This window comes from Cebus imitator, unplaced genomic scaffold (genome assembly GCF_001604975.1).
Source record: "Cebus imitator isolate Cc_AM_T3 unplaced genomic scaffold, Cebus_imitator-1.0 Scaffold160, whole genome shotgun sequence".
Classification (NCBI taxonomy): domain Eukaryota; kingdom Metazoa; phylum Chordata; class Mammalia; order Primates; family Cebidae; genus Cebus; species Cebus imitator.
The window spans coordinates 3796130-3814507 of NW_016107475.1; the positions used below are offsets into that span (position 1 = coordinate 3796130).

The window sequence follows — 18378 nt, forward strand, 5'->3', positions numbered from 1 at the left end:
TTTGGGAAAGTTATTACTCTGGTGCTTATTTTTTGTTTTAGAGGTGAAAAATTCTGGTATTTAAAGCAATTTAAATTCAGGTATCTAAAGCAATGGGGTCTAATTCACTAGACACATGTTGCTGTTTAGATTCAAATTAGTTATAATTAAATACAATTAAAAATTTAGTTTCTTAGCTGTACTTAGCCACATTTCAAGTACTTGGTAGCCACATGTGACTACTGACTACTTAATGATACAGTGCTACTCTAAAGACTTCCAGATTAACACAGTTTCTATTACATTGTTAATTCCACATATATTGTGTTGTGCCTGAGAAACTAAGAGAGCTTACAGAAAGTTGAGTTTGCCCAGCTATGATAATTGTCACGTGCCCACTCAGTTCCTATGTAGAGCTTCAAGTTGTGGGAAGAACTTTCCTTATAAGGAATAAAATTGTGGTAACTGTATCTTTTGTTTGACTCTTCTGGCCTTACTTTTAATTATTTTTTTCCCCTCAGACAGTGCAATGCTTGCTAGACAGTGGTGCTGATATTAACAGGCCAAATGTATCAGGAGCCACTCCATTGTACTTTGCTTGCAGGTATGATATTTTATATTTCCAGATGCTCCTATTAAAGAATGTTGTATATATACTCTATTTCCAGACACACACATTTCTTTGTATTTTCTAAAACTCTCTTGTTGTCCCACAAATACTGTGCTCTCTTTTAAGATGAAGTATACTCTCTCTTTTAAAATGAAATATTATGGTTCTATTACTTAACTGCATGAGGAAAAGTATTTTCTGTTATGTTTAATTGCCATTGTTTTTATGTTATATGTGGGAGCTTTTGATTTCCTTGATTACTTCAATTTTAGACTAAGTACTTATTAACAAAAGACAAATCAGTAATCTGGTCATTCCCACAGTTTACTGTTGTGTAACCAGGTCATTTCCAGTGGGATAAGCTGTTGGAATATATCTTCTTCCAGAGCCATGTCTTTTCTTTCTCTGTATCTATAACCAAAAAAAAAAAAAAAAAGAAAAAAGAAAAAAAGAAAAGAAATATTGAGTCAGTCTTGTTAGATATTGTTATACATGAAGTTATTTTTGTATTTCCATATTGGTTCATTTTCTTGACGTGTACATTTCGTTCGCTTATTCATTCATGTAATCAGCAGATGTTTAATTAGCACTCACTGTGTCATGCATTGTTGTAGGTGTTATAATACAGTAATAAACTTTAGTCCCTAAGGAGCTAACAGTATAATTATACATATACAGTCACACACCAACACCCACACACATATATAAAAATATGTACACACATATATATTATATATTATACATTATGTAAATGTAGTTTGCAATTAGGAGCAGTTCACAGAACAGTATAGTGATTCCTCTTTTTGATTTAAATTATATCAATTTTAATATTTATTTAGGCTTTTATATTCAGATATAGAGCTCTCCAGAAAGCTCCTCTCTTTTTCTTTTTTCCTGTTTTGTATTATTTTATTGGAGGTTGGTTTTAGGTTGAAAGATCTGCTTTTTTATTGTTTAGTGTCTTGTTGGGGTCTCTGATGTTCCTTTGATGAGACCGATTCAGATCATCTATTTAATAATCTTGTATAAGAATTCAGGGGCTTTTGGATTTCTAGACTTCCAGATCTTATCCAATACCAGCCATTTTCTTACTTTATATTTATGATTTGGTTGCTTGGCTAGAAAACTTGTTCCTTTCATAGTGTCCTGAATTTATGAATAATATCATCGTTTGATTCTCTGAAATCATATTCTATCTTGAAGGGTTATTTAGATCAGACCTTTCTTTGAAGCTCCAGATTTGAATGTCCATCTGTCTGATTTACATAATCACTTAGAAATACCACAGAATCTCAGATATTTACGTGTCAAAATAGAGCTTCAGATTTTCCTCGTCAAACCTTTCCTCCAGTTTTTTCTCATCTTAATCAGTAGAAGCCTTATCTTCTCAGTTGTTTAAATTAGAAATGATTAGGTTATTATTTTTAAATTTCTCTGTCAACTTGGAATTTATTAGTAAAGTTCTGTAAATTACGCCTTCGAAATATGTTTGGAATCTCAACTTCTAACTCAACCTAAACCACCCTAAAGTTGTTACCTTTTGCCTGGAGTACTGCAATAATCTCTTCACTGGACTCCCTGATTCCTATGTTGTTTTCCTCTAACCTCTTTGCTCAGCAGTCAAAGTGATCTTAAAAGAAAAAAAAAAAAAAGAACCAACTCTAGTCGCTTTGTATTTAAGCCCTGTACGTAAAACTTTTCAGTGCCTCTTTGGTGCATTTCAAATATATTCAGGTTATACCTCGGCGTGTGAGACCTCCATGATTTCACTCTTGTTTAGCTCACTGTATTTTAACCACATTGATTCTCTTTGAGTTCCTTAAATGCAACCAGCTTAGCAGGCTTTTCTACTTGGTGTTTGTTTTGCCTGAAATCTTCTTCCCTAGGCTTTTTACAGAGCTGACTGCTTCTTATTCATGTTATTGCTAAATTAAGTTACTTTTTAGTGAACAATCTAGGTACGCCTTTCCCTAAATTTTTGATTGCAGTATCACAGTCATTTCTTTCATAGCACTTCCTATTTTGTAGTTGTTTATTTACTTGTTTATAGTCTGTCTTCCCTACATGCCTGAAAACTCGATGAAAGCAGGAACTGTATTAATTTTGTTTACTACTTTATGTCAAAGTGTGGTACAGTGTTTTGCAATTAGATGCTTAGTAGATGTTTTTGAATGAATGAATCACTGTGAAAAATATCTTATAAAAAACAATGCCATTTATAATAGTTGAAAGAATAGAGGTATATTAGTGTTGTGCAGAACTGGGTTATTCCTATAATAGTTAGTCTGAGCTTAGGGATATAGCAAAAGGATTTTTAAGAAATACTTTCTCCTAACATTCCCATCACTTAGTTTCAGTTTAGCAAATATTAGATCTTTTTGAATAAAAATAGTTAAGTAAGTCTGTGATGAAATGTGAAACCAAAAACCAAGTTGATTGTTGTAGAAGAATAATACATATGGAACGTAGTTCTTTTGCAGGAACACTTTTAATTTTACTTGTGATATCTTGCTATAGGTATAAATTAAAAATATAAATTATTCCCAATGTGTTGTTTCTGATAAATTAAAGGGAAAGGAATACAGAAAATAGAACAAGTTAACCCCCAAGACAAATTAGAGGGCTCTAAGATAAAGGTTAAATGGAATATATGGTTTTTATTTGTTGAGAAGTATTATTAGATATAATATATTATGTCATATTTAAGTGTCAGCTACTGAAACTGTTTCCTTTGTATTTGAATTTTGCAATTAAATTTCGGATGGTATTAAAATACAAGAGAAAGACCTAGGTTGTGGAGGCAGATTCAAATCCCTGCCTCAAAGCTATACAACATTAATCAAAATTCTTGACTCCTGAAGCTTTGTTTGTGAAATGGAAGTAGAGATATCTGCCTTGTGAGATTATTGTGATGATTAAATGTGATGACTTCTGTAAAGTCATCTTTACAGATGTTTAATATTCTGCAGAATATTCAACACTTAGTAGTTGAAAGGTGCTCCTTAAGCCCTCACACACTTCTTTCACTCATAAAATCGTATTGTCTTCATTTAATTTAGTTGCTCTACAGGGTTTTCTTTCTAAGAAATGATTCTTCTTCTGGCTCAATCTCAGCTCATTGCAACCTCTGCCGCCCAGGTTCAAGCAATTCTCTTCTGCCTCAGCCTCCTGAGTAGCTGGGAGGACAGGTGTGCACCGCCACACCCAGCTAATTTTTGTATTTTAGTAGAGACGGGGTTTTGCCGTGTTGGCCAGGCTGGTCTCGAACTCCTGACCTCAGGTGATCTGCCTCCCTTGGCCTCCCAAAGTGCTGGGATTACAGGTGTGAGCCACCGCACCTGGCCCTGTAATGTAATGTAGTGCTTCTGTGAGTCGTTTTCAGATGGATTTTGACCTAAAGTTATGATAGAAAGTGTTTTCCAGCCACTTTTCTTATCTGAATACTCCAGGCAGGACATTGTAACTCATGTAAACTATATACCTCATGCTTTCTGTTAGGAAAATTTAGGCACACATTGATTTTTTTCTCTCTGCCATCTTTATACACCTTTGTTTTCAGGTCTTTTATGTGATTGCTACCAATATTTCAAATCCTGAAATTACTAGATTGGTTTTATATTCAATCCTGATGTTCCCAATTCCCTCAACTATGTTCTTCAAATGAAGGTTGGGATGTATAATGGTTTTCAGGTATTTTCTGTACCTGTAGATAACTTTTATTCTATTAGGAAAAGCAAGGTTAGTTGGAATTGTATAGATACAGAAAATTAGTGAGACATTAGTGGAGTTTTAGAGGTCTCTAATAGAGTCAGAAAGGGCTAAGATTCAGAATGTGGATTTGTAGCTACTGTGAAGCAACTCCGTTCAATTAGAGTATTCCAAATCAAAGTAGCCATGTAAAAGAGTTCTTAGACTTAAAATTGTAAACTTTTAGCATAGGAAGGGACCTTTAGAAAATATGATCTCTGTTTCGTAAGGCATTCCCAATAATAAATATTTGAACTGCCTGTACTATTTACACTTTGGCCAAATTCTCAAATTTATAATGATGAAAGAGTCCAAAGTTAGGAGGCTGAAAGTTTTTGAGAAACTAGTTCTAAGCCAGCACAGGTTTCTTATTAAATATTTGTCAACTTTTTAGTTTTCATGAAATACATAGGCATTTTCTTGAAGAGAGTATTATCTCAATCAATATTAAAAAATTGAGACTGTCTCAAAAAATATTAACTTCATTTATAAAGAATGATTATCTGTTGAGTAATGTTTTATAGTTATTTAAACTGAAAAATCTTTTATGCAACACTTTGAGCAGTCTGAAAGAGGATTGTTCTAATTGAATTACAGATGAGGCCCTTGAGTTCCTAACCATGTTGTGCAGATTTTATATATTATTAGCTATTGTTTATTGTTTTAAAATCTTTTTAAAACTTATTCTTATGTTTAAATTGTTACTTTTTAGAGACAGGGTCTTGTTCTGCCACCCAGGCTGAAGTGCAGTGGCGTGTTCATAACTCACTGCAACCTCCAACTCCTGGGGTCAATCAGTTCTCTCATCTCAGCCTCCCAAGTAGCTGGGAGTATAGATATGCACCACACTCAACTAATTTAAAAATTTTTATGTTTAATAAAGTCAAGGTATGTTGTCCAGGTGGCTCTTGAACTCCTGGCCTCAAGTGATCCTCCCGCCTCAGCCTCCCAAAGTGCTGGGATTACAGATATGAGCCATGGCACCTGGCTCTTAATCCATTTTTGAAATGAAATGTCAACTGATCATAAATGAGATTTCTGTGTAGTTTTAGAAATGACTCTGGCTTTCTAAAAATGTTATATTAGTATTTCTTTTTCGTCCTGCTGATTATCCTTTTTTTGCTATATATGGTACAGAGTTATTTTGAGACTTTTTTATTTACCTTGTGTATTTAACATTGTCCTGCTTATACATAGTGATCTTGTCTGTTCATCCTATCTGATCCCCATTGCATTGTTCTTGTAGCACATATTCTCCTGTGTCTGATACCGTAGTTTTTTGAGTACTAGATTGTTTACTTTTAGAGGGCATAGAACATAGAGGGCAGTCTCTATGTTTATTTATCTTGCTAGAGCAGCATGATATAGATGAAGGATTTTGGAGTCAGACTGGTGCTGTGAGATAAAGCAAACTTTCTTTTCAAAGAGCCTGCTTAACCTTTTATTCTTTAATTTCCAGTACCCCCACTTTTTCTTCTCCTTTTCTTCTTTCTGACTTGACTACATGCCCATACATGCCACAACACCAGTGGTGTTATCAACGCCAGCTCACATTCCTTTTCTTATTTAAAAAAAAAAAAAACTAGCTCTCTAGTTCGCCGCAGACGACCCCTTCCTTCTCTCCTCTCTCTCCCATCACATGTCCTTATCTAAAAAAGTTTAAATGTTTAGCCAATCAAGCCTAGTTTAAATTATACAGTCCAACCCTAGCCAGTAAGAAAAAGACACAGAGACAAAAGTCACATTAAAAATAAAAACTACTACTCTGCTTTGTTCAAAGTACTCTCATGACAACCAGCCATACAAGACACCCTTCTACACAAAAGTAAATTTACTTTGCTAAAAAATCCTTTGTCTGAGTGCTCATTTTTCCTTATGACTCCAAGTGTTATTTCTAACAGGTGCAGATTTAAATTCTGCTCTGCCATGTAACTGTTCATCTTGAGCAACTTCGTTATACTCTTGAGCCATGGTTTTCTCAACTGAAAAATTGAGTGAATACTCTTAAAAGAAAAACCTTAGAAAAGTTAAATTTAAAGTTTATTTAAATGATAAACTATTCATGAATCATTCAGAATCAGAAGGGGTTGAAAGAGGTCTTCCCAGCGTGTGTAAGTAATGAGCTTTTATAAACTGAATATGGAAGCAAAGTAGAGAAATCATGTGAATGGCTACCCTTATGCATGTATTTGCCTTATTTGGGCATGATGTGTTGAGACGTTTGCCTAATTCGGTTGTGGTGTGACACATTAGCTGTCTGATTGGCTGAAACCTACTCTTTGTTGCAAAATATACACTTCCAAGTTAGGTTGCAGTTTGTTACAGAGGAACTCAAAAGCATAGTGACAATCTCAGGTTAATGGCCTTCTGTTTGCTTAATTTAACGATGCTTATTAACAATGTCAGTATTAAGTTAGACTTTGGACAGAGGACTGAGCATAATGCTTGTGACCTAGTATATCTTAAATAAATTGTGTTTCAAGTCTCTTGTTGTTTTCTATAGTGCAGTGCTGTCTTTAATACTTATTTGTCAAATAGATGGTGAAAGTTAAAGCCTGTAGTATAATTCATTGAATGTACTGAGTGCATGTTATAAGACAACTGCAATGCTTGGTACTATGGAACAAATCTACTGACAAGAAGTTTCCAATTTAATTGGAAAAAATCGGACACATGGATATTAAAGAACTGTGAAAGAGATATCATTAAAATTGAACACAGCAGTTTTATAAAATGGATTCCTCAGAACCTTGGCTACTAGCAGAAGTATCACTATATCCCTAAGTAAATTAAGCTCAAGTTAGTTGCTTTTCACTTGGCCTTTATTTTTAGGCACATTAAAGAATGGAACAGTGTAAATTATAAAATAATAACCATTATCTATAGTTTATAACGTCTTGACCAACACTATCAGCTTAATGACAAGTGATGCTTGATGAGGACTTCTTGCTTGATACTAGTAAAGTTGATTATTGTTGCTTTCAGAGGGATTGCTGATTTACTTACTTTTTTGATTTTTCTAAAATAAATTAGATATTATTCTTAAGTTCTGTCTTATTGGTATTAAGGAAGATAATCAGTGTAATAAAGTATCAAGAGAGTGATATATCTATAATAACTGTTGCATGGTTTTCTGGCACTAGATTCATAGTAGGATACTAATTAAGTTTCTTTTTAAAAAAAAAACTTTAATTCCAATTGGCTATAAATTATTCTTCATATTGTGCCATTTTGTGAAAGAGAATAAATGGTGTTTTGTTTTTCTCAGGCATGGTAAGTGTCTGAGAAATATGTGTAGTCTTTTTCTTTGTGACATGACATGCCTCTTCAGGTAGTGTCATTGTGGAAAGTGTATTGGTCTAGAAGCCCAGGTGCCTGAGTTGTAGTTTCACCTGTGTTTGATTACTTGCTTTTCTCACCTACAAAGTACTTTTTGGATTCATGCTCTTTCAAACTGTACAACTTATTTAGGCCTGGCTTTTGTTTTCTTTTCCTTTTCTTTTCTTGCTTTTCTTCTCCCTCCCTCCCTTTCTCCTTTCTTTTCTTTTCTTTCTTTTCTTACTCTTCTTTTTCTTTCTTTTCTCCTTTCCTTCCCCTTCCTCTTCCATTCCTTTTTTCCTTTCCTTTTCCCTTTCCTTTCCTTTCTTGGGGTTTTGCTCTTGTTACCCAGGCTGGAATGCAGTGGTGCCATCTTGGCTCACTGCAACCTCCGCCTCCCAGGTTCAAGTGATTCTCCTGCCTTAGCCTTGCAGGTAACTGGGATTACAGGTGCCTGCCACCATGCCCAGCTAATTTTTATATTTTTAATAGAAACTCCTGACTTCAGGTGATCCACCCACCTTGGCCTCCCAAAGTGCTGGGATTATGGGCATGAGCCATGGCGCCCGATCCTGGGCATTTCCAAAGAATCAGCCTTTAACATTAATCTCCCTGGATTCTAAGCTTATTTTTTATTGCCTTTATCTAGGATCAGATGAGCTCATTGAATAAGAGACTGGTAGAAGTCAGTGGCTACTACCCCCTAAGTAGCTTGGTCTTTTCTCAGAGTGATAGTTACCAATTCTGCTTCTATAAGAAAGAGAGCAATCAGGGAATGAGGCATGTGAATAGGAGAGTTCATTCTAGGACAGACTGAATACCTATCTCCAGAAGCCAAACTGAGTGGGTTGATAAAATGAAGGTGGAAAGTTAGATAGTATTTTTGAGTAGTAACCCTGTCTCATATTCCCCTTCCCCCAAATCTTAAAAGTTTTACTTTTGTCCTTCCTTCCTTTTAATTTTTTTTTTTTTTAACATATGCCATAACATGTTCTCTTGTTTTGACTCTTGAGGTTCTTTTGGATTAGCAAGCGTAGAGACTTGGATGTGTGTGGTAGGAAGAAGGTCAGCCTAGAGTTGCAAATGGTCAAGCTAAGGTGGAGAGAGGGATTAGGAAGTAAGTGTAAGAAAAACATAAAGCAGAAGCCTGAGTAGTAGTTACTTATCCCCGAAATATTATGACTTATTTTAGGAAATGTGACACAAATTCAGTTCTAAAATGTAATAGGTCACTTTTTGGTCTACATAGTGAAAGCATGGCGCTTAACACTGAGAAAAGTATTTTTCTGTGTTTCACATCCTCCTGTCTTAATTTTTAAAATTGTTACTCTTCCATTGACTCATATTAACTATCCACAATATATAGAGAAAGACTTTAAAAGGATTGTATTTTTAATTTGTTTCTATTTCTACACAGTCATGGTCAGAGAGATACAGCACAGATTCTATTGTTACGAGGAGCCAAATATCTGCCAGATAAAAATGGAGTAACTCCTCTGGATTTATGTGTACAGGTATGCTTTTAATTTATATTCTGAGCCCCTTATCTCTTTAATAGAAACTGAGAGTGGTAAAATTATTATTTTTTTCAATGAAAGGGTAGGTGCAAAGTTTTTTTATTGTGTGAAAAGTATGAACTTTAAAAGGGACTGTTTTTAAACCCGAATAACTTTAATTCTTGTTTTTAGGGTGGTTATGGAGAGACTTGTGAAGTATTAATTCAATATCACCCTAGGCTTTTTCAGACTATTATTCAAATGACACAGAATGAAGACCTCCGAGAAAACATGGTAATGTGTTTGTGCTTGTAGATGAAGAAGCTTTATTCATGCTTAGCATATATGACATTTTACAAACGTGCTTAGCTTAGTAATTTTCCTTATTGTCACAAATATTCCAATAATTAGATTATCTGCATTATAAGATAAGGGTATATTAGATAATAATTAATATGGTTTTTGCTAATATTTGGTCATATAAATCTGCCCTCTGGGTCTTTGGTCTCTCCTTAAGATAACTAGAGTAGGCTGGGCGTGCTATCTCAGGCCTGTAATTCCAGCACTTTGGGAGGCCAAGGTGGGTGGATTGCTTGAGCCCAGGAGTTTGAGACCAGCTTGGGCAACAAAGACCCATTAGCTACAAAAAAAAAAAATTAGCTAAGTGTAGTGGTACATGTCTGTAGTCTGAGCTACTTGGGAGGGTGAGCTGGGAGGAGGGATTGAGCCCAGAGGCTGAGCCTGCAGTGAGCCAAGATCATGCTACTGCCCTCTACACTCCAGCCTGGGCGACACTATGATGCTCTCTGTCTTTTTAAAAAAGAATATTCCCATGGCAAGAGGAAAATAATTTGTGGAGGAATATCGTTATGATTGGTAGTCACTAGTTTACTGAGCTATGTATTTGTGATAGTTTTAGTCTTAGAAAAATTGCAGAGTTTAAACTTCTCTTTTATTTTAGAAGTTTAGAATTAAATCTCCAAAACTATACTTGATGATTTTTAAATTTTATCTATATTTATTATTGTTTTGTAACTGGGTGATTTTCAACAAAGGTTTTATTATATATCATTATATCTCTATATTAGCTTTTAAATGTATGTGAGGCAAAATAACTAAAGGACTTGATTTTGACTAATTGGCTTTAAGATACTTACTGAATTAATAGGTACTTAATTGTTTGATAAGATTTAATGGATTACTATGCAATCACGGTTTTTTATTTGTAAAAAATTTAGTTACGGCAAGTTCTAGAGCATTTGTCTCAGCAAAGTGAAAGCCAGTACCTAAAGATTCTAACAAGCCTTGCTGAAGTTGCTACAACAAATGGTCATAAACTGCTTAGGTAAGTGTTTCTGAATAGGAGGAAATCAATAGGTAGCAGTGTCTATTGGCTTCACCTCCTGAGTAGTTTATTCTGCGGGATGCCTTTTGTCAGTGATACCATGTTATAAAAATTTGCTGACTTCTGGTTTGTTTTGTTTGAAAGGACCAGGGTAATCAACTATTGCTAAAGAGATTTTAGTGTCTATAAAGAGACTAAAAATAGAACATACTGCAATGAATTTGAGCATATGCATCTAGAATTTTGTGAAATGATTACTTAACTAGACATGTAAGTAAATGTACATGAAGAATAATCAAGAAAGTTCAGAAATCTTGACTGCTAATTAATCAAATAAAAATAAAATTAGGTATAAACTACTGTTTAACCTTTCAGTGTACCCTCATGACTCCTTATAAAGTTTTTTCCCTGAACTGTTCCCCTCATTTAAGTTCTTTCTTCTTTCTGAAAGATCCTGTGGTTTTAATGGCTCATCACTAAGTTCATGGAGTTAATGCCTTATATTACTTGACTTTATATATGAAGTGTTTTCCTGCAGCTACACTTCTGTCTATGTGGCTGGCTACCCCAATTAGGAATAAGCAGCCATTGAAAAATGATTATTGTCTTATTATTTCTTAGCCTACAAATTTGACCCCTTTCTGATATGGATGCTTTCCCCTTCATATTATTCATTTTACTAACTACTTCCACTCTTAATGGATTGACATGTCATGATCTTATCCCACCTCTGTAGTTACCACTGAAATTTTTTCCTCCCAACACCATGCTTTTTCTTTAAATCAGCTATATTATTAAATTTATTATTTTAGCCATTTGTTTCCGTCTTCTTTGGGACGTTTCATGTATTTCAGATTGGAATCCCGTTTTGTACTATTTACTTAAAAGAACCTTTGCTAGGTTCCTTATGCTTCATGATTCCAAGATCACCTTCTTCTGTTCTTTTAACCATTTAGTCTTTTTCAGCAATTCTACCCAATATACCATTTGTTCATTTAAAAAATTATTCTATTTCTACCTTTGAGACTACCTATAGACTTTGTCTATAACAGTCATTGAATTCCAGCTTTCCATAATGCTCCCACTTAGCTATTTCCCAGTAATTTATGTATTTCATGGAACCCTTGTAAGATTCAGATATGCTTATTAAAAGCATGGGCTTTGGAGTCAGCCAGACTCAAGCTTAAATCCAGATATTGTCATTTACTGTGTGACTTTATCAACTAACTTTCTGGAGTTTCGTTTCAACATCCACCCATCCATCTAATACTTTTTTTTCTTTTTTTGTTTTTGAGACAGAGTTTCACTCCGTTGGCCAGGCTGGAGTGCGGTGATGCAATCTTGGCTCACTACAACCTCCACCTCCCAGGTTCAAGTGATTCTCCTGCCTCAGCCTCCCAAGTAGCTGGGATTACAGGCATACACCACCATGCCTGGCTAATTTTTTTTATTTGTAATAGAGTTGGTGTTTCACCATGTTACCCAGGCTGGTCACGAACTCCTGAACTCAGGCAATCCACCTGCCTCAGGCTCCTAAAGTGTTAGGATTACAGGTGTGAGCCACTGCGCCCAGCCAAATGCATATTTTTGAGGGCCTACTATCCATTAGACCATCTGTGGGGCCTACCATCCATTAGACCATCTGTGAGGTGATCATGAATAAAACAGACAAGATCTCTGTGTTGAAATTACATTCTAGTCAGGATTTTACTCCGTTTTGTTGGAAACTGGCAATAAATATCTTAATGAGTTGTGAGAATGAAATAAGATAATGCTGTAAAATGCAAAGCAGGGGGTCCATGATATAGTAGAGGTGATGATGGTTATTATTTTAAGTTCACCTGTAATACTATTTAGCCTGCTTTCCTACAATAGAAAACTTATTTTTTCTTCTTAAATATTTGTCATGTTGTTTATACTTCCACAGTAATCAGAAAGCATTTATGTTTTTATGTATCTATGAAAGTTTACTTTCATCACTTATTAAGCAGGTACTAAGCTAAGGAATATTCAAATATATTATTTCACTTAAACCTTACAGTAACTTTATAATGTAGATGTAATCTCCATTTTATGTATAAAAAAATTGAAGTTAAATGATTTGCCAAGCTAATAATAAACCTGGATTTGTATCTTCAGTAGTAAATAGCAGATTCTAGGTTCTAAATCCGCTATTTATAGCTTCTAAAAATGATGGGGGCTGCGGGGTGGTTAGTGGGACAGGAGAAACGGGAGGAAAAAGGAATCTGTGGCCAAAACAGTAGTAGCTGTTTTTTGTTTTTGTTTTTATTTTTTGAGACAGAGTCTTGCACTGTCGTCTAGGCTGTAGTGCATTGGCGTGATCTTGGCTCACTGTGATCTCTGCCTCCTGGGTTCAAGCAATTTCCTGCCTCAGCCTTCCGAGTAGCTGGGACTACAGGCATGTGCCACCATGCCCAGCTAATTTTTTTGTAGTTTTATTTGAGACGGGGTTTCACCATGTTGGCCAGGATGGTCTCGATCTCCTGACTTCATTATCCACTCGCCTCGGCCACCCAAAGTGCTGGGATTATAGGCATGAGCCACTGTGCCTGGCCAACAATAGTAGTTTTTAAAAAATTGCTAGCTAGGCGTGGTGGCTTATGCCTGTAATCCCAGCACTTTGGGAGGCAGAGGAGGGAGGATCACGAGGTCAGAAGATCGAGACCATCCTGGCCAACATGGTGAAACCCCATCTCTACTAACAGTACAAAAATTAGCTGGTCGTGATGGCACATGCCTGTAATCCCAGCTACTCGAGAGGCTGGGGCAGGAGAATCACTTGAACCAGGGAGTTGGAGGTTGCAGTGAGCCGAGACTGGCCACTGCAGAGTGAGACTCCATCTCAAAAAACAAACAAACAAAAAATTCTTCTGCTTAACTGTACTGTCTCACCACTTACAATGCTATGTTCCAAATGCTTTATAGAATCTGTTATTAGTTTGGCCATTTTTGGCCTGTAAATATCTCATTGTTGGGATTGGTAGTGAGTATTGGTTATTCGTTAGAATTTATTGTACTGTTAAAAAGGTTATGTCTTAAGATGATTTCAAATACAGATTGTTTCCCCTTGCTGATTTATGTTTAATGAATTTTGTAGAGGATCTCACTTTTGTTCATTTATTTGTGAATCATTTTATGTTTATTAACCCACTATGTGAAGTAATTTTGACCTTTGTTTTAACAGAAATTTTCGTTAAGAAAGTAACTGATTCAAATATATGTTAATTAATGACAACTAAGGTGTTATCCAGCATACTTATTGAAAAATTGGTAGCCTATTATCTAACTGATTTCAGGGATATTTGCTAAAGATAAACATTACTGAGACTTTTGCATATAATGTTATATTTATATTGAAATGAAAGATTTATCTTCCTTTCTCTATATTTATGATTGGAAGTAAAGGTAGTTAATGATGTGGAAATGAACACAAAAATCATAGCAATATGCTAAGTAAGACACTAAGAAGATACCCATATAAACCAAAGGTGAGGATTTTACAGTGATAGGGGTTTGAGTTAGGAAATTAATTTTTAAACTTTTCTGTTAAAACATGTTAACTTTGGAACAAATGATCATTTTATGATCAATTGGAGAAGGGTATATGAGGTTTAGATTTTATAGTCTTTTTATATAATACAAAAGAGATACTTCACTGGTTGAAAAGTGAGGAAATGATATTTTTTGCAGCAGCGATTCAGCTTGGAAGAAGTTCCAATTGAGTAAAGTAATACAAAATTGTTAGACTATATTTATAATTAATAATGTCAGATTCCATGGTTTAAGAAAATACTTTTTACCTTAAAGTAAGATAACTCCTGACGTATTTCCTAGATCAGATATTTAAAACAAATATTTGTATATGTGGTAATTTTGCAGAAGAAAGTCAAATTCACACCTCTCTTACAGAATTTGAGAGTCATTGTAGTTAACTTTTCCAAAAGCTGCAACACTGTAAAAGGCGATGGTTACAACCAAACTACATTTTAATTTTGTTAGTTCCATATGATATACAATTAGAATCACTATTTCATAAAGACAGATATGTAAAAATCAGTGCAAGCTAAATTAATCACTCTGTACACATTTGATTCAAAATTACTGAAGCAAAAAAGGCTTTGCTAATGTGTTATAGCTGTATGGACAGCAATAGCTATTGATAATTTGTGAACACTGGTAGCTGACAGCTAATTTTTATTGACTTTTAAAACAATTTCATGAGTCTTACAATGATAAAATGCATGAATATTAAAGTGAAAATGTCAAGAAATTTTGATTCATGTCACCAGGATTGAAAATGCCCACTAATTTGACATTTATCAAACAAATACTTTAAAGTAGACATTTGCCATTATCATCTTACTATTTTTTTAATATTAATACCTATAAATATCATAAAGGAAGATTTCAGTGAACTGGGTAAAATATGTAAGAGAAGAGACAGTAAGCTTTTGATAATTAAATTTTTAAAAAGGGCAGAAGCTTCTGCCATTCTGCCCAGAAGTTTATGCAACTCTTTACTTTGCTCCAACATTTGTTATATAAGATAACTGATGTTAGAGATATCAAAATAAAACCACCATCAACCAACAAAAATAAAATTCAATACAAATTTAGCCTAGCTCCTACAGTTTTTCTGTGGAAGGGTAATGATTGGTATTCAGTCCCAAGGTACTGTGGGATTCTTAGGGCTTTCTGATTAGTAAAAGTGAGTTTATGTTATGTTTAATATGATTTAGTGTTAATTAATTTTAGTCTTTTTTCATTGTAGGGGTATTTTTCCTATCTATATGTAGAGTCTTAAGACAGCCCATTATATAGAGAACAAACCTAATGTAAACAGCAACTTTAAAATTATTCAATTTGTGAATGTTCTATATGTGAACAATTGGTTACTATTCTGGGTTGGGAAGGGGATATGAGATTAGGGATATAGTGGCAGACAGTTCAGTTTAGCCTCTTTGTTTAAACAGTTGTGGATTGGCCTAATAATATGATGATTTATACCATTGTGTCTCTGTGAAATATAATCAGAGTTCTAAAGAATAAATTTAATTTACAAATATACTTTTGAAAGTAAAAGTTTAGGAGTTGCCTTGAAGTTGTTGCCACAAGAAACCAGCTCTTCTAAAGGAGTGATTTTCTTCATATTTTAAGTTTTGATCATTGGTTATATTTTGGGTGCTTAAAAAATAGTAATTCATTTATATGCAATTCAAATAATGTAACTTCTTGTTAAACCGTTCTATCTCCTATCATGATAGGAAAGGAATTTTACTCCAGTTATAATATGAAACAGATGGTCAGTGGGATGAAAATGTTTTAAAATAAGCATTTTAAGATGTAATTTGTTTTACTCCATCTAATCTCATATTTTAATTTTTATTTTCAGCCTATCTAGCAATTATGATGCCCAAATGAAGAGCCTTTTAAGGATTGTGAGAATATTTTGTCACGTCTTTCGAATTGGTCCATCCTCCCCCAGTAATGGAATTGATATGGGCTACAATGGGAATAAAACTCCAAGAAGCCAGGTGTTCAAGGTGAGAAAAGTAGATGACATTATTAGGAAGACAGACGTAAAAGAGGTGAATTTGACAAAGCATGCATTCATTAATCAGGAACCTCATGAACAGGATGTAAGTTTGGTTTATAGCCATATCACTTTTAAAATTAGGCATACCTTTCTTTTCTCTGTCTAATAACAGCAAGTTGGTGAGCTTTCTGTATTTTTCTTACAAATAAACTTTTTAATTTCATTAGTGTTTTATTCTAAGGGTAGAGATATTTAATGTTTAAACTTAATTTTATTAAGTTATTGGTTTTTAATATAATATGCAGCCAGCATGCTTTTGAAAGAAATGTATGTCTTATCAGGAAGGTAATCAATGCAGTTTTAATTTAGATTTTAATATGATATGTGTGTTAGGTATGTGTCTGTGTATGTGTTTTTAAAGTAAGGTTACGTTCATTTACTGGATTTACTAACAGTTAATTTCTGAGATCACTGCAAGGAAGAATTGTTGAGATACTTTCTTAAAACATTTTGTATTGCTCCAGCTGCCTTTCTGTATAAGCACATATGGATTAAGTCCTTGGAAGAATGAGTTCATGTAAAATCCAAGGGAGTGTTGCTACTCATGTTAAATTATAATTTTATGAAGTAAACAAAATGAATATGACTATGATTACATTTGTTACTGTTTTCTGGATGACATTTTAAAATAACAGATTTTAGAAAAATGTGTAATTTAATAACTTCATTTTTTTATTTATTCATGTATTTATTTTTGAAACAGAGCCTCACTCTGTTGCTTAGGCTGGAGTACAGTGGCACAATCATGGTTCACTGCAGCCTCAACCTCCCTGGGCTCAGGTGATGCTCCCACCTCAGCCTCCTGAGTAGCTGGGACTAGAGGTGCATGCCACCATATCTGGCTAATTTTTATATTTTTTGGTAGAGATTGGGTTTTTCTGTGTTTCTCAGGCTGGTCTCGAGCTCCTGGGCTCAAGCAGTCTGCCTGCCTCTGCCTCCCAGAGTGCTGGGATTACAGGTGTGAGCTACTGCACCCAACCAACTTATATTTCTTTAAACAATGATTTGAGTATAAAATATAGGTTATTTATCAAAACAGCGATATAAGTGTTTTTATGTGCTAATTCCTTGAAAACTAGTTAGGATTGACAGCTTTGCTGTAGGTAAAATTCAAAGCTAAATTAATGTTCTATACTAAATGATTCATTTCTTACATGGAGAATTTTTGCAGAAAGGTAAAAATAAACAGTTTGCAAGAACTTTGACCCTATAGATTAATACTTTACGGTAGTCTTTTAGAAAAGTATGTATAAATGTCTGTCCATCTGTTTTATTCTCTTTAAAAAAATCAGTCTAGGAAGGAAAGTTTTCAGCCATATATGTATGCCTGTGTGTGCACGTGTGTGTGCATTTTTTGTTTTCTTTTTTTCTTATTGTGCCACCTCCTGGAAGAATGAAGTTATGCATTCTTGTAATTCTTGTGGCTTTTCACATACCACTTCCTCGAACTTAGGACTGACAACTTACTGTCTTTGTAAAATTTTGATCTACATTATTGACCCACTTTTTTTTTTATCAGTACTGTTTTAAGCAAGCTTTACTGCTCAAGCATTCATATCATACAAAGTTGTTTTTAATGTTTTCTGGCATGGCTCACTCTGATAGTGAGGGAATCTACTCGTGATTTGACTTTGACTCATCCTTTCTACTGACCTGTAATGAATATAAAATCAAATCAGGCATAGAAGTGGTCACCATTATTCAAATTGCGTTGGATTATATTCAATTTTGTCTGATGTTTTTGGTTAAAATTTGAATCTGCTATTAGCTGATATCAGAAAGTATATGTTAAGTAGCCTCTCTATAGGTATTTAATCCTTGGTTTGAATGTTAGTTTTCTACCTACACAGTCAGTGCAGACATAACAGAGTAGAAGAGGTTATCTCTGTTTTCCCTTTTTAGCTTATGTTTAAAAAATAGAACCCAAACTTTATGTTTTGTCACATATCTATGATATATGTAATATGTAAATACTTCTGGTATCTTTGTTTCATTTTTTTTAAGGTAGTATTTTCTACAGCATTCACAACTACAATTTCTTCTCATCACTTATTTTCTCTTAAATTTTGAACTTTCATTTTGGTAAAACACTTTAATTGCAAAACTCAGCTAGTTTTAGTTCAACCATTGTGGAAGACAGTGTGGAGATTCCTCAAGGACCTAGAAATAGAAATTCCATTTGACCCAGCAATCCCATTACTGGGTATATATCCAAAGGATTACAAATCGTTCTACTATAAGGACACGTGCACACGAATGTTCATTG

General features: G+C 34.4%; 1 protein-coding gene across 3 annotated transcripts in view; it reads left to right on the plus strand.

Moving 5' to 3' along the window:
* The window catches only part of HACE1 (HECT domain and ankyrin repeat containing E3 ubiquitin protein ligase 1), a 103209-nt gene that overhangs the window by 44310 nt on the left and 40521 nt on the right, over positions 1–18378 (plus strand). For all 3 annotated transcript variants that reach the window (XM_017543778.2, XM_037743964.1, XM_017543781.2), the window contains 5 exons: positions 501–583; positions 9072–9168; positions 9343–9444; positions 10389–10495; positions 15909–16059. In XM_017543778.2, coding sequence (XP_017399267.1) covers positions 501–583; positions 9072–9168; positions 9343–9444; positions 10389–10495; positions 15909–16059 — 540 coding nt within the window. The remainder of the gene's footprint in view (positions 1–500; positions 584–9071; positions 9169–9342; positions 9445–10388; positions 10496–15908; positions 16060–18378) is intronic.